Genomic DNA, 22155 nt, shown 5'->3' with positions numbered 1-22155 from the left:
CTCCTAAGTCTCATTCATAACATCTTGGAGTAAACATCTTGTCTTTTCAGATCTGATCCCTTAAGTACTACAATGACTTACAGATAGTAAACAATTTAGCAAGTCTCTTTTGAACTCAATCAATTAGTTTAAAGCTATTTTGGGGGAGGTAGTTACAAGAGATTGAATGTTTGTATCCCTCCAAAATTCATATTTTGAAAGTGACGACACAGTGAGAATATCGCCATCCATGTGCCAGGAAGCCAGTCAACACCAGACATTGAATCAGCGGGTGTCTTGATCTTAGACTTCCCAGCTTCCAGAACTCTGAGAAATAAATGTTTTCTATGATAATTTATTATGGCAGCCTGAATGAATTAAGACAATAATAATCTTTTGCTTTAGTTCTTCCAATACCACCTTTTTAACTTTGAAATAATAATATTAATGTGCCTCCTGATAAACTCCTCATAAAGCTTCATTAACACCAATAAATGACAATAGCTTCAGTCAAGAATGATGAGGATTAATAATTCATTTTTATAGACTTACAAAACTTCTAAAGGATGGTAAGGACACATTTTAATACATCATGTTTCCTAACTATTTATTTAGATGTTATTTTGCAAGCGTAACAACGTATGTAGGAATAAATTGAAAAAAATCAAGCATTTTCAAAAGCAAAGAGTTTCAAATTATATTTTATTTTTTAAAAACCAATCTTCTAACATATCTTTCCATAATAACAGAATCCTGTTTACTGGTTTTTGGCATCTAAAAGCATGAATCTATAACCCAAAATGGATCTGTCAAAATGAAATGAAAAGAAATCAGGTTTCTTACTTCTAAGTTGTAAAGCACTCTGAAGGTGGACATTCCTGGTGCAAAAGATCGAAACAGACTTTCTAAAATTGAACTGGCACTTGGCTGATGCTGCTGCTTTGAAGACAGAGACGGAGATTTTGAAGACTGAGAGCTTGATTCAGATAGCAATGTTTTCTAAGTTTAAAAGAATGAAAAAAGAAATACACATCTTCAAAGCACAAATTATAGAGAAATAGATCTCAGTACCTATTCTAATATTCTTTTCCTCTTCAATACTAAAGAAATGAAATTTTCTAAAAATTAACTTCATAAAAGCACATCACTGTGATAATTAACAAAACATCAAACTTCATCATACAAATTCTAAATGTTAAAGGATATTCAAATACTACATGAATGCGTTTGAGAAGTATTCTAAGCCAGCGGTCCCCAACCTTTTTTTGGCACCAGGGACTGGTTTCATGGAAGATAAGTTTTCCATGAACAGGGGGTACGGGGTCGGGGGAAGGCGGAGTTCAGGCGGTGATGAGGGTGATGGGAGAGCCTGTAAATACAGATGCAGCTGCACACCCTGGCCTGCAGCCCGCCTCCTGCTGTGTGGCCTGGCTCCTAACAGGCCAGAGACCGGTACTGGTCCACAGCTCAGGGGACTGCAGTTCTAAGCAATCCTAGCTAGGTCATTTTAATTTGCTTCTGCATTTAAAAGCTGTACTTCTAACTATTGATAAGGAAATTGTAAGATTGCTGAAGTGGTAATCTTGAAAAATTTTTAAAGCTAATACTAGGTGATGTATTTCATAATTACATTAGTTCTCTTCTTCCTCAAATTAATATATAAGCCATAAATGATATGACTGAGCTGGTCTAAATTTCAACCACTAAAATATAAAATACAAAACTTAATTCTAAGAGCTTTTTCTAAATGACTTTATTCTGAGAACATGATTAAACAGTATTATAGATAAAACACAATTTCACTATACAGAAATCTCTTACGGAGCACCTTCTAAAAATTAAACAAAATGAATGCCAAAAATCATTTGTGAAAAAAAATTAAATGATAATCCATTTATACATGCAGCTCAGACATATGCAACAATCAGATTCAGAGAAGTATCATGACTGAAGAAAAACATCTTAACTGAAGCAGAACTGGAGTCTGATTCTGAACAAGTAACTTCATCTCTTTAGGCGTTGGCTTCCTAACATGTAACATGGGGGGGTGGGGAGTGGAGGTAGTAAAGTATATTAAAGGCTTTTCCACTTCTAACATTTGATGTCATTATTGACTCTCTATAGATACTTTAAAAGCCAACGTGAAGTTCTGATCTCCATTTATGTATGGCAACGGTATTTTTCAAAAGAAGAAAATAGGCTATGGAAAACATACATCATAATGCCTTAATGTGATTTTAGGTTGTACTGTCACTGAACTAAATTCCCACGCTAGCTAAATAAACATCAAATATACTTATACCTTTCTTCCTAAAGAATCAAGTTGATCAAGGGCTTCCTGAATGGCCGGATCCGTGGGTATCAAAAGCAGAAGCTTTCGTACTCTGAGAGTTATCCTGAAATTTTTCAAATACAAAGTTTTTTCACATAAGCCACAGTTGAATAACAAAGTCATTTCGTATGGGATGTAAAGTAAAATACATTTCAAGAGAAAAGTTGATCAGTTCCCAAACCTTAATTTTCTTCCAAGCCGCACAAGTATTTATGTTTACCTTGGCTCCTCCAGGTTGGCAAGCTGGTAAAGCATGTCAAACACGTTGCACACAAGAGCCATCACAACACCGGGGAGGGATTTCTCCTGAGGGAGTGAAGCAAAATACGGATTCAAGTTGACAAAATGAATCTTCTTTTCTAATCAAACTTACAACTCATAAAAATACTAGTTCTGAAAGGCTGCCCACTACCAAGCTCAAGGGACCACAGTGCTCATCCTCCCTGATGCAGCCCCCATGGGAGCGAATGAGAGTGAGGGCTCGCTGCCTTCCAGCATGTATGACCTGGGCTCCCTTCTCCCGGCCACCTGCTGGTGAAGGGGCCAGGGCACCGAGCGGGCAGTGGCAGAGAGGTCAAACAAAGGGCACGAGGAACAAAATGAAGTATGGGCAGCAATGAAGGCTAATCATAGCTCATCTGGAGCAAACAAAGTGATGTGAAAGCAAAGGTAAAGTAGTATATTTATATGTACACACACTCACACACAACACATAGATGTATGTAATTTGAGAAAGAAGTTACCCTGTTTTTTTCTAAAGTTCAGAAAAGACAAAATGGATATAACTGAATAGAAGAGATTCATATGTGATTAAAGTACTTACTTCTAGTTATAAGGGATAAGAAACTAGACACCATAATACAATGTATTCATATGGGGGAAGATTTTTAAAAAATTTATTATATTTATATATTATTTTTAAAATAAGATAGGGTCTTGCTCTTGCTCAGGCTGGTCTCTAACTCCTGAGCTCAAGTGATTCTCCTGCCTCAGCCTTTCACAGTGCTGGGACTGCAGTTGTAAGCCTGGCCTATATGGGAAGATTTTCAATAAATTCAGGGTAAACATGAGATACTTTAAAAACGTTAAACTCGAAGATGCTATTGTACTTTGTTTTTGTTGTTAATTAACTGTCATAATACCACTGAGTGGGATTTCTTTTCTGAATCCTTGTTACATATGAATTATAGTTACCATTAAAAAAACCCACAATAATAATATACTTATATAGGTTGAGCATCCCTAATTTAAAAATCTGAAATCCAAAATGCTCGAAAATCCCAAACTTTGTGAGTGCCAACATGACAACCCAAGTGGAAAATTCCATACCTCACCTAAGTCAAAATGAAGTCAAAAACTGTTTCATGCATATAATTATTAAAAAATACTATATAAAATTATTTTCAAGCTATGTGTACAGATGTATATAAAACATAAATGAATTCAGTGTTTAGACTTGGGTCCCATCCCCAAGATTTCTCATTATATATATGTAAATATCCGAAAATCCTAAGGGATACTCAACCTGTACTAAACCTGAAGAGTTCTTTTATATCTATGGCAAGGTTATACTCTGTAAGTGAAAAAGATACAGTCACACAAAGACCTTACATTTGGAGTTAAAGGTCCAAAATAAACTGATTGATTCATGAAGTCATCCAAATACTAAGTACCTACTGCATTCTAGGTACCACTTTAGGTTTGGGGATGCAGCAGTGAATAAAACAGACAAAAATCTGCTCTCATGGAACTGACATTTTGTTGGGGGAGACAGATTAACAAGATAAATAAAATATATATTATGTTAAAAAAAATAAAGTAGGGAAGGGAGGGTTGAAAATCTAGACAGATAGTCAAAAAGGCTCACTGAGAAGGCATCGTATGAGTAAGAGCTGGAGAGCGTGAGAGTGGGCCAGCTGCACGTCGGGAAAGGACATTCTAGGCACAGGGAAGAGCCAGTGCACGGGCCCCGCTGTGTCGAGGACCAGCATGGATGCCAGTACAAGTGGCGTGTGAGGAAGGGGAGGTCAGAGGAGATGACCTCGGAGAGGTTCCAGAGGGGCACATCAGGTAGGCTCTGAGGGTCCCCATGAAGAATCTGACTCTTATCCTGAGTGCAACGGGAGCCACTGGAGGATTTGAGCCAAGGAGTAGCATGATCTGACTTATGATTAGTTAGACACGGGCTGCTGGGTACCCCACAGGGGGGAGGCTGAAGTGGTGTCAGAGCAGAAGCCATGAGGCCAGCTTGGGCACCACTGAAACACTCCAGGTGAGGGACGACGGTTGCTTAGATCAGTGTGGAAGCTGTAGAGGTAGAGAAAAGCAGCCGGATTCTGGATGTTTACTGAAGGTAGAGTCAAGGATTTGCTGACGGATATAGGTGTGAAAGAAGGGACCCAAGGACTCTGGCATAAGCAACTAGAAGTCAGAGCAAGACTGTGGGAAGAAGAGGTCCAGGGTGGGGGTAAGGTGTTGGGAAAAGGAAAAGCAGGAGCTCAGTTTTGGATAAATTAGGATTGGGTGCCCAGCGGACATTTAACAAGAGATGCTGAGTAAGTAGATGGATCCATGTACCTGAACTTCAGGCTAAAGATAAAAATTGCGGAGTTATCAATGCACATATAATATGTAAAGTTTTGAGACTGGACGAGATTGCTAAGGACATGGAGGTAGACTTAGGAGGGTCCAAGAACTGAGCCAGGGAACTGCTCCAGAGAGAGGTCAGGGAGATAAAGAGGAACTGGTAAAGCAAAGGGAACAGGCAGAGAGGCAGGGGAAACTCAGGCGAGGCCTGAAAGCCAAGCGAAGAAGGTATTGCAAAGGCAAGAGATCACACATATCAACTGCACTGAGAGGTCAAGAAGATGAGGATTGAGAGGTGGAGGCACAGACTAACTTGAATAGAGTCTGAGTTTTCAAGAGATAGCACAAGAGAAGTTGCAACAGGCTTAGGCAACTCTTGCAAGGAGTTTTGCTGATTTGGAAGGAGAGAATGGGCTGAAACTAAAGGTGGAACTGGGATGAAGAGTTTTTTTTTATGATGGTAGAAACAACACAACATGCTTGAATGCTAATAGGATGACCTAGTAGAGAGGGAAAAATCAATGAATCCATGAAGAGAGATGTGTGAGAGGACACTGAGTGGCCAGGCAGAATGATCCGGTGATTTGGAAGGTTGTATGACTTAGAAGACTGATAAATTAGATATCTTTTCCCAACTGAAACCCAACATCTCTGTCATACAGTTCTCAACAGTCAGTACTTGTCTAAGAAAAAAAGGACACAATCATCCAAATCTGTAGGGGCTGAAAGCAAAAAGATAATGATTGTTAAATTCTTGTTTTTAAAGTGCAATTTATCACCTCGTACCTGCTCCATGACATACGAAGAACTAAAAACCCCACTGCTGCTGCTGCTGGAGCTGGTTGAGGAATCTGCGGAGCTCCCAGAGGGGGTCCCACTGCCAGAAGTCTTCACTGTAAGCACTTGCTCATCCGAAAAGCCCAGCTGGTGGAGTAGCTTTTGATCTTTATTCACTGTCAGCTGCAAAAAGTGATTTCTTAATTATTGAGAGGGAAAGGAAGAGGAAATTATTCATACCAGGCTAAACAGTCAAATCGTATCAGCTTATTATTCATAAAAACTGTTTATTCAAACCTACCAGGCTATCATTTGTAAATATCTGTATATTATCCACAGGAGAGCACAACTGCTTGGCTATCTTCCATCGGACACTCCCTATGGTTTCATTACTGTGAGCCTGTGAAACACAATTGAACGCTGTTGTGAGAGAACTCATTTACTTACTGTTAGTGGGCATCTACTATGTACTGGGCACTGTTCTAGCAGCTGGGAACACAGCAGACAGCCCAAAGACAAGAATTCTGGCCTTGTGAGGTTTCCCTTCTGCTGTCTCTCTCCCCATATCATGCATGGAATAAAATCTCAAGTCTTTCTTCCACTGCAGCGTCTTCCACTCTTCCTCCTCCTCACTGTGCTCGACCCACACCAGCCATCATACTTGTCTCTGTACCTCTGCTCCCCTTGCCTGGAATGCGTTTCCAAGCAAACATCACTTACTCTGTCACTTTACTCGAGTTTGTGCTCAAATGTCGCCACCTCAGAGAGACCTTTCCTGTTCATCTTTATCTAAAATACTTCATGCATAGCCATCACCTTTTACCAGCTGACCCTGCTTTGTTTTTATTTATTCTCTATAACATTTATCACCACCTGACATTATATTATATATTTATTTATGTACCTGCTTATACTCCATAGTTTCCTTTCATTGCAGGTCTTTATTCTAAATTTGTTTACCGAACAGCTTTTAGAAACATCATTCATGCAACTACCTCAATTAAGACTGTTCTTAGGAAAATAACAAGACAACATGACAGTGGCTACAGAGCTTAATGCAAACCTACCTCGACAGTAAAGGTATCTTTGGTAGACTCATAAGTAACATTAAGAGTTAAAAGATGTCCATGAAATGAGGCACCATGAGGTAGAATAGTTCGTGGAACAGAGTAAAAATCCTTGAAAAAAAATAAGTGAAACAAGTCAGATGCACAGTGCCAGTATTAAACATATCAAAAATACACAACACATTTTGTCTAGTAATATGATGAATGAAATTGCTTTAAAAGGAAGAGAGGCTTACCTCTATAGTGATCACATAGCGTTCTGCCAGAAGCAGTAATCTCTCAATTATTACAAGTTTAGTGGATCTATGGATTAAAAAAAATGTTTTCTGAATGTATGTGAAATGAATTGCTGACTTGAGCTCAATTCTACTGTTTCATCAAAACCACAATCATAGTTAGCACACACTGGTAAAAGACTGAAACTTGCTAAGGTTAAACTTCCCTTTCGCTCAATGGAAGGTGGTTTAACCAGCTCACAGCTGTAGTTAGTGCACAGAAGGAATGGGGAGGAGAAGCCTGCCCTACCCCACGTTCCTTCCCTTTTCTTTCTTCTTCTTTTTCTGTTTTTAAACAGTCACTCCAGAAACAGAAGACCTGGATCTCCAGGCCTACCTGTCCATCAATCCACTAAGGATGCAGAATCAGTGAGTTTGACTCTCATAATCTTGTAACTAAAACATGTCACAAAATTCTGTAAACACAAGAAATCTGATGAAGTTCTTAACTGCCTAAAAATTAGAAGACAAACGCAAACCACAAATAAAAGCTGCTGTTTGAAAATGAGATCTGAGCTGTCTTTTGGTAGAAGATTTATAGAATCTTATCATTTGAAATATTCAATAGTAGGACTGTAATATTCAGCAGCTTATACAGCACATCTCCATCCTTTATTAAAGAGAATACTACATGTATAATATTAACATTAAGAAATAAAAATTCAGGTGCCCCATTTAAACATTTGTTATTCCAGATAGTTTAGATATTTCAAATACGTATATTTCTAAAACTGAAAAGAGGTACTATCATTTCATAACAATTGGCCTCGGATGCTGATTAACAGTTCTGAAAATATCACTTTAAAAACAATTGGTTAAACACATTTTAATAGTTCTACTAAATACATTTAACAGATCTAAATTCTTCCAGTCTATGGATGAGAACTAGAACTTGAAATTCAGATGGAATATCTTTAGGAAATATCCAAGTGCTATAATAAGTAAGTGAATTGTTGAGTGAACCGTTTTAATTATGCCTCAGTAATGAATTAAATTACAGATAGTATTAGAAAACACTGGACAGATGAGAGAAAATCCCTTCCCCCATAAGTTGGAATAATTATGAATATTGAAAAGCTCTTTGAAAACTAGTGAAATGAGATAAATAACATGTTCTGGTTCAAATTCAACTTTGAAATCACACATTTTTATTAACTCTATTTAGAGTTTTTAGTAAGAATATTTTAAAATTATTATGTGGTTTTTCTCTGAAGTCAGCCAAATATGAAATGATTCAGAATAAAAAGCACTTAGTAAAGAAAAAAAAAACTAAAACAAAAAACACACTCATTTAAAGAAGTAGCAGTTTGGAAATCCCAATCCAACAGCTCATAAATGCACTTCTATTCTGATTCATCAGATAAATGGACTGCTAGCTAAAGAACTGAGTCACACAAAGGCACTACATCTTACAAACATGTAATTAGAAACTTACTATACATTCTTAATGGAAGTCTATTTGAGACATACTTCCAAGAACGTGGACATGTGGAAGTCATGCTAGTGTTCTATTATGAGTTGAATCTATAATTACGTGTGCCGTTTGAAAATAAAGTCTGACAGGGCTGAGTTTTATTGGCTTCCTTCACATTAATAATATGTATAGTGACATAGTACACACCTCATTTTAAAAAAGGTAAAAAAAGAAGAATGTGGGCAAGGACCCGTTGCCTTTATTCCCCCTTTAAAGGAAGGCTTTAAAAAGCAAAGGAATATCCCCAATTGTAAATACAAATAAAATAAGTAAATACATAATGTCATTCCAGCAAAGACCCTATGAGTACCTACCACTAGAGGGCAGCAGAGTGATGTACAGAGAACAAGCCCTTCTCTGAGCACCCGCCAAGCTTTCCTGATTAGGGGCTGCTTACCGAGAAATAAAGGCTCAAATTTGTATGAGTACAAAAGTAGTTTAGTTTCTTCAATCTAATGTTCCAAAATATGCACTGTTTATCTTTACTATATGAAAAAATTACAGCAAATACTAAACTCAGCTTTCACTGATAGTATCTGAAAACTCAAAATAGCAATGTGAATAAGAAACAATGTCAGTTCAAAGTTTCAACACAAATATTTGGGGATAAAATTCTCACTAAAAATTATTTTGAAAAGTAATTTTAGTTAAATAATATTTTAACAGACTATGACCATAGTATAATGCATAATTTTAATTAATCATCATCTTCCACTATATTTTGTTTATTCTATTAATGCCCTGGGTTTGACTACTCAAAGAGAAAAGGTGTATCTGATAAGTTATTAAGTATTTCAAACTTGAAAAAAAATTACTCCATGTACAATGAATACATATTTATTTCATCCTAAAGAGTAGGTTACTCACGCTACACACAATGGAAGTAAAATGAATCAAATGCAAACAACAAGAGCACTTGTCACTAGGTAGAGAGGTGGGGATGGAGCCACACTTGAGTGGTTCTGGTGATGACCTACATACAGATCTTCAAATGAGACACAGATTTAGGGATGTAGGATGGGAAATATATAATCCCCAGGATATTACTGCTTACAAATATTATGATATAAAATGAGGAAATCAATAATTGAGGAGGATCTACAAAGGAAAAAAGATACCAATCATTTTTTTAAACTGATCTATATTTATGCATTGTGCATTTCTCACTTCTGTAATCACTTACCTATATGGAGACTGAACTGATGTTGCTACAGTTGGCATAGCAGTTGCCGTAAGCATTTTTGTGGCTCTGGTCACAGCATGTGTTAGAGTGGGGCCACCAAGTGCTGAACTGGCTGCCTAAAAAATATGAAATAATCATTCTATATCAGGGTCTCTCAACCTGGACTCTAATGACATTTTGAGCTGGATAATTTTTTGTTGTAGAAGGCGGCAGTGGGCACTGTACGATGTTTAGCAGGATTCCTGACCTCTACCCACTAAGTAACAGTAGCATTTTTCTAGTTATAACAACCAAGAAGGTCTCCAGACATTACCAAATGACCACTGGGAGGCAAAATAAGCCCCAATTGAGAACTACTGCTCTACATAGGGTTTTTTTTTTTTTTTTGAGACAGTCTCACTGTCACCCGGGCAAGAGTGCCACGGCATCAGCCTAGCTCACAGCAACCTCAAACTCCTGGGCTCAAGCAGTATTTCTGCCTCAGCCTCCCGAGTAGCTGGGACTACAGGCATGTGCCATCATGCCCTGCTAATTGTTTTCTATATATTTTTAGTTGTCCAGCTAATTTTTTTCTATTTTTAGTAGAGACAGGGTCTCACTCTTGCTCAGGCTGCTCTTGAACTCACTTCTGAGCTCAAACGATCCTTCCTCCTCAGACTCCCAGAATGCTAGGATTACAGGCATGAGCCACCACGCCTGGTCCTACATATGTTAATTTTTTTTTTTTTTTTAGGCTGGTCAAGTGAAGCAGTGGAAGTGTAGAAGGAACAAAGGAATCTGTAATTGGTTGTGATCAATTAGTTGTAAACACCACTGCACTTGGACTAATGATACACATATTAATACTTACATGGTACCTCATATAGGGGTACTTGAATACTTGAATGTTTTTTATGATGATGTACTTGGATGGGAGTCACAATTAGGGAAATGCGGTACAGATTCTAGTGCATATTTATCACCAGAAACTTTAATTTATTCACATATGGCGGCAGTAGAGTTTTATGCTTTTAGAATACTTTTTTTTTTCCTTTTTGAGACAGGGTCTCACTCTGTTCCCTAGGCTAGAGTGCAGTGGCATCATCATAGCTCACAGCAACCTCAAACTCCTGGGCTCAAGTGATCCTTTTGCCTCAGCCTCCCAAGTAGGTGGGACTGCAGGTGTGTGCTACCACGCCCAGCTAATTTTTCTATTTTTTTGTAGAGATAGCATCTTGCTCTTTGCTCAGGCTGGTTCCAAACTCCTGGCCTCAAGTAGTCGTCCTGCGTTGGCCTCCCACAGTGCTAGGATTACAGGTGTGAGCCAATGTGCCTGGTTGGAATATTTCTGATTAGATATAAAATTTAAACAAACATAAATTTCAACTGAAAATGAATGTTTAATGCTTTAACCATCATGCTGGGAAAAAAGGCATTAGAAATATGATGAGATAGTATCACACAGCAGGCTTTTGATAGACAAAGACAACTAATAGCACCTGAGTGTCCTGCTATGGCTTTTAATGGCATTTATGATACAAACTAGAGGAAACATGGAGAAGAACAGGAAAAGAAGCAAGTGCTTGCAAAAAATTCTGGGACAGACAAAAGAGAAAAACACTCTATTAGAAATATGGAATGTATAGTAGATCTGTTTTCTGAAGACAGTTCCTATAACCCCTGAGAGTGGGTGGGTGGAGTAAAGAGGTGGTAGGAGGGAGAAAGAAAGATTTCCTATAAAGTACACTTCTATACTGGGGCCATGATGGCAAATGTTTGCTTTCTATGCCACAAATGGTACTGTTGACAAATTCTTCAATAGGAACAGCCACAAACATCAACATTATACATTATGTAAAACTATAAAATTATAAAAGAAACAAAGCATTTATTTCAAAGACACATTAATAAAATTTGCTACTCACTTCTAGTCTGGTATAGCAATCAGCAATGAATTTCTTATGTAAAGATACTGAATCCTGAAAGTAAAAGGCATATGGAAATTAAAATCAGTTTGTGACATTTAGTTGTAATCACTCTTCAGGACAAAACAGCAAAATAAAGAAGCTAGTTTTTGGGCTTATCAATGGAAAATATATAATTTTCCGCTTTTCTGTGTATGAGTAACTTCTTTCCTAAGATACTCACCTTCTTTAACCTAGGATTTAGATTAATGTAACTATAGTTTATGATTAAGTGAATAGCTTCATTAGCAATTTCTTCATCAGGTGATTCCATGGCTATTTTCCAAATGAAATCCATTCCTATCAATTCCAGCTTTTCTACATACTGTTCAAAAGAAAAAAAATAAATTATGTATCACACTGGATCACAGAATTGCAGACAATTATTTTCTGTTACATCACGAGTCCATATCTCTTCAGTTCAACATGAATTAAGGCTGCAAAAACTCAGCTATATATAAAAACACTATTGTGCTGATATGGAATTTTAAAACAAAAAACAATCAACCACAGAAGCACTGGGCAACCTCCATGGGAACCAGGATAGGTATGGAGATATTCCTCCAGATAACCCTAAACCCACACTGAACATATACCCACACAGGCTACTGAAGCAGAAACAGAGGGGTGAGATGGGCACTATCTTCGCGAGCTTTTCTTCAAAAGGAAACAGAGTCAAGTGAGAAGTGGTTAGTAATTCCTGGGTCTCAATCTGGTCTTCACATAGCTCAGTTAGAAATAACAGGATCTGGGACTCAGGAGATCTTGTAAAAATTACCACTCTAGGAAGCCAGGTCCTGAATGAAAAGGACTGGGAAAGAGATAGCTTTTGCCTTTTCTTTTTACGGGGCACGTGTATATATAAACATAAGCTATATACATTCTACAGATCCTCATTTTCCTGCTTCACTGTCTATTCCTACATTTTTCTCCTCAAATTCCTGCCATTGTTATCCTGGGATTGAAGACTGTGCTTACTTTTTAAGGTATGTGAATTGCTAGATCTGAGGAGTTCAAAGCTTAGATGAACCATCCCCTCTCTGCATTTGCCTAGCCACCGGAAGCCACTGGCTATTGCAAGATTAGCAAGAAGCAACGAGAGTGATCTAAGAAGTGAGTTGTGTTCTCCCTGGCGGTTAGTGAGGTGTGGCAGCGCTGCAAAGGGAGCCTCCGTGACACTCTAAGAGAAGCTCTGCCGTCAATGCAGGAGCTGGCAGTCTAGGAGATCCCGTTCTTTAAAAAGTCCATGTTTTCTCTCAGTTATAACACTTTTTTTTTTTTGTGCTGAATGTCAAGTTGTACTAGATTATCCAAATCATCTAGATTTGAAAATAATGTACTTACCAACTGAGCTCCTTGTCTTTTTAATCGATGGTCACAGAGATTCACATTTTCAAAAAAAGTCTTAAATAGGTTAAAACCTAAAATTAGAGAATGTCAAGTAAATTCATGTACTCTAAGTAACACAGATAATCATCAATGAAAAGACTCAAAATGTATCAAGAGCTAAAACCATAAAACTCTTAGCAATGGTTTCTTAGATGAGGTACCAAAAGTATGAGCAACAAAAGAAAAAGATAGGTAAACTGGACTTAATCAAAATTAAAAATTTTTATGCTTCAAAGGACATTATCAAGAAAGTGAAAAGACAGCCAACAGAATGGTAGAAAATACTTGCAAATCATGTATCTGATAAGGAACTAGTATCCAGAAAACATGAAGAACTTTTATAACAGTAAAAAGACAACCCAATTTAAAAATGGGTAAAAGATTTGAATAGACATTTCTTTAAGGAATATATATACAAATAGCCAGTAAGTACATATGAATAAATGCTCAAAATCATTAGTCATCAGAGAAATGCAAATCAAACCCAGGAGATACCCCTTCATACCTGGTAGGATGACTAAAAGAAAAAAAGGTACTTTATAACAAGTATTGGTGAGGACATGGAAAAACTGGAAGCCTTACAAATTGCTGGTGAGATTATAAAATGTGCAACCACTTTGCAAAAGAGTTCTTCAAATTGTATGTCTCAGAAATTTGACCCCCTGATGTATATCCAAGAGAAATGAAAGCTTATATCCACACAAAAGCTTGTACATAAATGTTTATAGTGGCACTACTGTTAACAGCCAAAAAGTGGTAACAACCCAAATGTCCATTCAACTGATAAATGGATTAACAAAATGTGGTATATCCATACAGTGGAATATTATACAGCTGTAAGATGGAATGAAGTACTGATACGTGCTATAATCTGGGTGAACCCTGAAAACATTATGTCTTAGCATAATAAAAGAAGCCAAATATACAAGATCACATATTGTATGATTCCACTTATATCAAATGTCCAGATTAGGCTGATCCATAAAGACAGAGAACAGAGTCAAGGCTGGGGGAAGGGAGGGATGAAAAGGGACTATTAATGGGTACAGGGTTTCTTTTTGGGGTGACGAAAATGTTCTGGGTTAGAAAGTAGTGAAGGTTGCACAACTTTGTGAATATACTAAAAGCCAATGATTGCATACTTAAAAAAAATGAATTTGATGGTATGTGAATATCTCAATTAAGAAATTTAATAAAAAGAAACACTTGAAACGACCATTTCTATACTTTGATAAACGTTTTCCTTAATGAATCCTTTTGTACTAAGGAATGTCAAACAGATAATTTGGCAATTTGACCTACTGGGCCATACAATTTAAAAATTAATTATAAGATACCATTTATATAAACAGGAATTTATTTGTGCATATCTAAATATGTCTTTATATGTATAAGGAAAATTCTAAAAGACTATTCCAAACTGTTCAGTTGCTTCTGAGAAGCAGGATTAGAGGGAAAGGAAAGAGTAAAATTTCTTACTTAAAAGTACTGGGAAAAAATGATTTTAAGTTTTTTCCTACCATTCATAGTGATTTCATATGATTCCAATTTAAGGATTTTCTCCTTGAAGAGCTGCTGCTGAACATCACTCTCAAGATCATGCTGCCCTTTTGTGAACCATTCAAAACACATCTGTGGATTAAGGACAAATATTTACCCTGTGACTAAGATCCCATTCCGTCAACTATGTATTTCAAATTGAGAAAGTAAAGATAAACTATTTTAATACTTCAAAAATTTATATTGCCAAAATACCACTCAAAAATGAAATGCTTGAAACTTTGGAACTAAATGAAACATTACTAGCAATCTTTGCCCTAGATAATGAAAATATATATACTCATACTTTTCATTGGATTTTATGCTTGGGTTTTTAGCATCAACATTTATTAAGCCTTGCTATGTGCCAGGTATTGTGCTAGGCAGTCACATGCTTAGTCCTTTCAACAATCCTATTAAGCAGTTAATGTTATTCTGTAAAATGAGTTGACAAAAATGAGTTTCACTATTAGAAAACGTCAAAGTAGGTATTTCATTCCTGGTTTAATCTATTTTTGGCTATTTAATCACAGTTTTAAAAATCTGTCCAAGCACTAATTCTTCTTTAGTGTTTCTGGGGGAATATATCATAGGAACTCAAATTTTTCTGTTAGTAACTTAAAATTAGATTCATGGGAGGGAAAAAAATTAAAATATACCTAGAATTTTTAATCTGTACTCGGTTGAATTTGGTATTTTATCCAGAATGGTATCAAAATTATCAAAAAACTCACACATTTATTTTTACTGTGAATATACATTATATAAAACATCTTTCAGCACTTATAGTTCCTGGCCCATACTATTTATGCTTATGTAAACTGAGAAGTATTTAGAATTGAAGATGTGAGACACATTAAAAAAAAAGTGAAATATTTAAATATTTCTGCTTTACTTAATCCACAATACCATCTTCTTACCTCTCTATCTAATTCACAAACATCCTGGCCAGTCACAAGACACTCCCATATTTCCTTAGCACGATTCCAACCCAGATACAGAGTAGCTTCTTGCAAGAAAAATGCCAGAAATTTTAGATGTGCCTCTAAATACTGCAAAAAGAAATAATGCTAATTAGTTAACTCCAGGCATTCATAACTAAAAGCAACATGAAAACAAAACAAAAGTTTTAAATTTAAAAAATAGTTTTACTTAATGCTTTTTGAGAAAAGTTAGGCTAAAGTAAATGTGAGAAATCTGTTTACAAGTTGACAGTACAATATAATAGAAACTACTTCAAGTCTATTACAAATTCAGTTGACTTTAGATGTCAATAAAATATAATTTCAGCAATCTCAAAGTAAAACATCACAAACTGACAAATGGTAAATGAAGATTTTTTTCTAATTTTTTAAAAACAATAATACTACTAATGAACTGATTTTTAAAAATCCATCATCCACAGAATTAACAATTATTTCAGATCAAAGACCAAAAAAAAGTTTTTCCTTTATCATATGAAAGATTAACCCACAAATATGTTTCTAAATTTTATTTTAAAATAATAAGTCAAGATAACAAAACTGTTTCATCACTATAAACATACTTCCTGCTACCTCTTTATAGTTACACCCAACAAATATTATTCTTATAGCTCAAGTATAAGAAGGTCAAATGACTGCTGCAGATCACAAAGCAAGAACACAATGCCTGATACCTCCCGGTAAGTGTATCGGCCGTCCACTAGCGTCAGGCCAGTCAGGCCTCCGGGCCCAGCCACCGCTGCTGCAAGTCGATGACAAGCTATCAAACTTCCCGTTACCAATTTCACTATTTCGAAATTTTTCTTCAAGTCTTGAATAATGCTCTTGGCAAAAACAACAAAAAGAAAAGTGGTATGAGAATTTGCAGTAATTCTGTTGGTTTAACACATGCTGCTATTTTAGGATGTAGTGCTAGGTGAGAGGGAGCAAACATGAGGATTTCCTCATTCGTATTCCCTACATAAAAGTCATACTAGAAAATTAATAAACTTCTCTACTAATTTTTTGCATCTAAAAGAGATTCCATTTTTATAAAAAAGAAAATAAAAAAGTCTTTACAAAGAACTCTTTCACTTCCTATGTATTTTTCCAGATCTTTCTTCTGGAACCTGAGGAAGCTCTAGCTCCATAAGCAAACTAATCTTTTTGCAATGCAAGATAAACTACTGAATTTTTTGAAACCTACTTTTAAAATACCAATATAACTTTTAAGAATTGGCTTATTTCAACAAATTAAGCAAATAAAAGGGAAATGAGTGAAGGAATACATGAAAAAAAAAAGTTCCACAAAAATGAAAGCAGAATGATGTTTAAACTCAAGATTACTAAATGATATAATGAATTACTTCAACAGCCATCAAGATATAAGACAGTGATTATAAACTCAGTAACTTTAGCCATATTTTGTTATTATAAAAGGTTATGTAAGTACTGTATAATAATTAATTACTCTTACCTTGTCTTGCTTTTGATAGGTTTGTTTTATGAATGAGCGAGTGATTTCATGGAGCTGGCGCAAAGCTGGTACCACCCATACAAACTGGGGATTATTAAGTTGAGATGACTAGAGTTAAAAAGAAGTCACATTAATTAAATTTAGAAATAAATGGCAGATTCATTTATTAGCTATAAAAAATTTCCAAGTCAATTAGGTTTATTGTTACACTTTCTATTATTTTCCTCTTCATATTGCTCATCTATAGCTTATCTCCATGCACTCATAATTCAGTCTTCAGCTTCTTACTCTGCATGCAATTTCCTAAGGCCAAGAGCTGCAAATAGGAGTGGATGTGAAGTGACAGTAAATGTATAGGGGTGCATCAGCAAAAAACAGACAACAGGGAATTAGCAACTTCAGAGGATAGATTAAGTAGCATAGGCTGCTAAGACATGTTGACACGATGAAATAAATTGATGGCAAAAGCTTAACTTGGATAACACTGCTCTGGCTGGTAAGTAAAATGGAATAGAATATGGCTTTCTATAATTATGTGATTAAGATACCAATGATAAGATCACGACACTGATCTACATGTTAAAGAAAATATTCATGATCTGTTTGTATTTCCTAATTAAAACAATTTCATAAGAGGTAATTCTATTTTTATTATTACAGACACTTTACACTTACACTGTAGTGTACATTTTTCAAAACAAATATATTATTTCTGAAACTGACATCACAATCCACATCTTCATAGTATAGATCTAAAAAGTCTGATGTTCATGTAGGACTCTTTTAAAAGAGAATTGCTTTTTAATAAATAACATCTTTAGAACTTTGAAATTTCATAATAAAATTTGGTAAGAATATCAGATTAAACATTATTACTCAATTGATCGATTATTAAATCTCTAACCAAAAAGCTTCTAAGTACTTATTTTAAAGGCTAAATTTTTTGTTTTAAAGCCTTCTTGTTTCATTGAGTCTTAGTGTAAGATGAAGACCCCTGTGGGGAGGAAAAATACTTTTGATGTCTTTTGTAGAAAAAGATCTCACTATTGGATGTGTAAATTTGAGCAAGCTACTGCCAAAACAATATTGTTTTCCTTGCCTCATACAGATTAGCCAATGAATCAGCAAGTACCATATTTCCTGGATTCTAAGACACAGGTTTTATAAATTTTAACATTTTTGAAATTGACATTTCTTACAATTATGTCAAAAGAAACTCACCACCCACTAGGCATAGGAATAAGTTTTGATATAGCTGTCCTTACCAAAGTCTGCATTAACACAAACTTAGCTGCCACAAAAGGCAGATGTTCATTTACCTGTCATTTTAGTTGTTACTTCGTACAAGTATCAAACAATGACTTTTGAATTTAAATTTGGATCACTGATGTCTTAGATGTTTTCAGATGGATTATACTATGATGCAGCACTGACTGGTCTGTCATGTCCATCAATGCAATTAAAAGCAAAGAAAACCATCAGTGGTCTCAGACTAAAGAATTTTCCAAAGCCAGGAAAAGTTGGCGTAACAGACTCATACTCTGTGAAGGGCTATATCACTCTGCACTAAATGTCCCTCTGTCCTAAGTCGCACCTTAATTCAACAGAAGCTGTTTAACTTGCAGTATACATAATTCAATTAAGGAATAAAGCAACTTGAGTTTTACAAAAGAGGATAAGCACACAAAACTCTGTATTCTTCAACATGCCTCAAAATTATACAGCCAATCTTAAAGATTTCAGAGAGTTCCAAAGCACTACTATAGATACTGCAAGCAGTGTGCCATGGTGAAGCTGTACATAACTGGTTGAAAGGAGGCTTCGACTCAGCCTCTGACTATGATGGTCAGTAAAAGCAAATTGTACTGCATCTTTTTTTCTTCTCTGAAAACTTATCAAATCTGCAATGCATCTTAGAATCACAGAAATAAGGTATATGTTAAAGGCCAACTGCTTGTGATACTATTTCTGCTACACTATAATAGCTGCAAAATGATAATAATCAAAACTGTAAGGTTTACGTCTAAACTGATACTTTCTAAAAGGACTACAAAAATTAGAATATAAATATGGACCCTTCAGCAATAAGCAGATATATTTTTAAAAGTACCATTATGACCAATTAAGTCAATTATGGTTAGAATGCTTTTATTTAACACTGAAAATTATCCTTTGAAGGTAACTCATTATATAATGAAATGAAAGAAAAATCATATGAAATTGAAATTTCAGAATTATTTCTGATATGGCCTTTCTAAAGTGTAGCAAACAGGAAAGATGTTATTTATTCCATCCAATTTTACATTACTCTTCTTCAATTACAAAAGGGGCAAAAGGCTGGTGAATAATCAAAATGAAGATAGATATATGATAATGTCATGGGGTTGAAGTTTCATAAGCAGGAGTTAATGGGATATCCAAACTAGACTCTTAAAGTTAGATGAAGGCTTAGAGGTCAACGGGTTTAGCCTGTAAACGTACGCCTAAATTCTCTTTATTCATTTTTTATTGAATGGCTGACTGCTCTCTGTCTTTCCAGTGATGAGGAACTCACTACCTCAGAAGGCAGTGCATTCTGTTTTCAGACTGTTCTCAACAGAAAGTTTGCTGACACTGAAACATGCCTCTGCATAACTTCTTAGGAGACATAAAAGGTAAGTTGAATCAAACTTCTCTATAACAATCCTCTAAGGATCTGAAGAAAGCTTTCATGTTCTTTCTTGAGTTTTCTCTTCTCAAAGATGACATCCCCATTTCTCTCTCTGCCTTGTTTTTCCAGACCTAGCCATTTATTCAAATGAACCAAAGCAAAATTTTTTGCGTGGGAGGAAAATTTTTTAAAGTATTTCCTCCTGTACTAACCACATCACCAAGAGAGTATTTGTACTGAGGAGCTCTTGCTACTTTTACTTTCTGTTACATGCTTTGGCAAGTAGAGGCAAATCAGCTACGTGTAAGTGAGGCTTCCGCATAGGGTCCTCACAAGGTAGAGGGGAGGGAGTGAGAGGACGGGAACCAATGTTTACTGAAAGCCTGCCAGGCACTGTGCTAGGAGCCTGAAGATAACGACTCAAGGAATGTGCGGATACTACTAATTGAGTAAAAATGAGGTTTTTTTGGTTTAGTAATTTTTTTTGAACGAGTACATTTAAACTTTTTAATTGAAGGAAAAAAAGAAGTGAAATAAGAGGGAAAGGGTTGGGGCAGACAGTGGAAGGTATAAAGGAAGCAAAGGAAAGAGGATCATGGGAGCTGAGGGTAACCTGGCAGAATCTACAGAAATAAAGTTAAGAAATAAAGGCTGGAATTTCTGAACACAACAGTGGAACTTGGGAATTTTAAGAGTGTCAGAAGCAGAGGGAAGGGGAATCAGTTGGGGAATAGAGGTAGCTGAGGGCGGGAGGGGAGTAAGAGGTGGGTGAGCTTGTCTTACCCTTTGCTTAGTTTCTGTGTAGCCTGGCAGGGAGACATAATCCCCAGTCAGCCCACCTTGCTGCCTGGCAGGAAAGGGCATAGCATAGAAAAACACCTTTAGTGGCAGTAAATAATTCATCCCCCTGCCAGAGCCATATCCAGGGGGCTTCGTTCTTCCCACTGCCCCCCTTCAGCAACGTGCACTTTTAAGAGAGTGTCTGTGAAAGCACTCAGTAAACTAAAAAGTGCATATAAAAATGCAAGAGGTTACTGTTTGGAGTGAAATAATGGCACACCAGAATTTCTTTACTGGGAGCAGTGGGGAACTAAAAAAGGGCGAATAGTCCTTTAAGGTCTCACAAAATAACTCCAAAAATCGTCCTGTTACTTTTCCGGGTTTTATTATAAAACCACAGACAGGAGTGAAGGGACTGCAAGGAGAGGCAATGAAGATGCAGCGATGCACCTGACTAGTGAGCTGTGGGACGCGCAACTGCAACAAGGGAGGACTCATCAGCGGCCAGGAAGGATTTTCTGGTTTCAAAAGCCATATCCCTGGAGGGAGAGAAACGTCCCTTCAGCTTTGACCTTCATCTCTTCAAAGAAATGTGTCTGTTGCTGAGAAGAAATGACTATTTTTCTACAGCTACCCTTTTCCTCTTACTATTACTATTGAAGGATCTAAACTTCTGCAGTAACTCTGGATGAATTTCAATAAGGAGAGGTTGCTAAATTATCTGAATTGCTGAGCTGAGAAAACTGGAAAAATGCAAATTGCATCTGAGTAGAAAGAAATTTTGTTGAATTAACAGAATAATTCCTCATAACCTGAGCATTACCAACTCCAGTTTGCGAATGCCTTTTAAAATCTCTAAAGCTAGATTATATGTAGAAAGGTCACTTGATCAAATTTCAGCATCAGAAATATAAAATATAAAGTTCTTAAATGCCCCCAACTAAACTTCATGACCAAATACAACTTAAGAGAATAAAAGCCCATTAAGTCACCAAAGCCTCTTAACAAGAGCTAAGAGTCTCTGTATGTACCAGTGAAAATTAGTTAGCAATATCTTACTTTACAGATCCATTGAAGAAATACTTATCAATGAAAGTCAATTTACCAATGAAATTACTAAGACACTAGCTATTTTACCACAAAGTGTTTTTATGTTACTAATAAAACGAAATGCAGAAAATGAAATTCCTTCCACTGCCAGACTTTAAGTGTGGTCTGGGCAATCTGGTGGCCTGAGTGAGAGGACAGTGCTGCTCCGATCAGGGCCACTGCAACCACAGAAGCACTTCCACTGAGCTGGCCACTGTGACCCAGAAGAGAGACCTGAGGTGTAAGGAGCAGAGTGACAGGAGAGCTACACTCATTACTGCTTTATCTGCTAACCATCACTTCCAAGGACAGCCTGTAAGTTCACCGTAACCTGGAGGCCAGAGTCCTGAAGGGAAGTGCCCACCTCTGCAGCCCGGGTCCTGCTTGCAGTGACTAGCCAACCCTGCCTTCTTACATCGAGCCCCAGCACCGGCACTCACGCGATGGCTGTCTGCCTAAGCAATCACTTTAGGAAGATATCTGAATGAAGAACCTGACAACTGTTACGTTCCAGCACTGAATGAAACCCCCTTGGTGTCCCCGTCCTTCTCTTACTCTATGAATGTTCCTCCATTTCTCCCTCAGGGAGAAAAACAGGCACAGTATTTATTTAGAATCCACTGTACTTTTAAAAATTGTGCATATTTTAGATT

The 22155-nt window shown here is 36.6% G+C and overlaps 1 protein-coding gene across 5 annotated transcripts in view; it reads right to left on the bottom strand.

Annotated features, from left to right (window-relative positions):
* Positions 1-22155, bottom strand: part of USP24 (ubiquitin specific peptidase 24) — a 125679-nt gene that overhangs the window by 55319 nt on the left and 48205 nt on the right. For all 5 annotated transcript variants that reach the window (XR_006734177.1, XM_045547928.1, XM_045547929.1 and 2 more), the window contains 15 exons: positions 16984-17091; positions 16202-16351; positions 15465-15596; positions 14526-14637; positions 12961-13037; positions 11801-11941; positions 11578-11631; positions 9674-9789; positions 6978-7044; positions 6742-6852; positions 5976-6074; positions 5684-5857; positions 2532-2617; positions 2282-2375; positions 823-978 (listed from right to left, as the gene is read on the bottom strand). Coding sequence is in view for 4 of the 5 variants with exons in the window: in XM_045547928.1 (XP_045403884.1) it covers positions 823-978; positions 2282-2375; positions 2532-2617; positions 5684-5857; positions 5976-6074; positions 6742-6852; positions 6978-7044; positions 9674-9789; positions 11578-11631; positions 11801-11941; positions 12961-13037; positions 14526-14637; positions 15465-15596; positions 16202-16351; positions 16984-17091 (1677 nt within the window). In the remaining variant the exon portion in view is untranslated. The remainder of the gene's footprint in view (positions 1-822; positions 979-2281; positions 2376-2531; positions 2618-5683; positions 5858-5975; positions 6075-6741; positions 6853-6977; positions 7045-9673; positions 9790-11577; positions 11632-11800; positions 11942-12960; positions 13038-14525; positions 14638-15464; positions 15597-16201; positions 16352-16983; positions 17092-22155) is intronic.

This window comes from Lemur catta, chromosome 3 (genome assembly GCF_020740605.2).
Source record: "Lemur catta isolate mLemCat1 chromosome 3, mLemCat1.pri, whole genome shotgun sequence".
Classification (NCBI taxonomy): Eukaryota; Metazoa; Chordata; class Mammalia; order Primates; family Lemuridae; genus Lemur; species Lemur catta.
The sequence above is the reverse complement of the archived record's forward strand: the minus strand, read 5'-3'. Positions and strand labels throughout refer to the sequence as shown.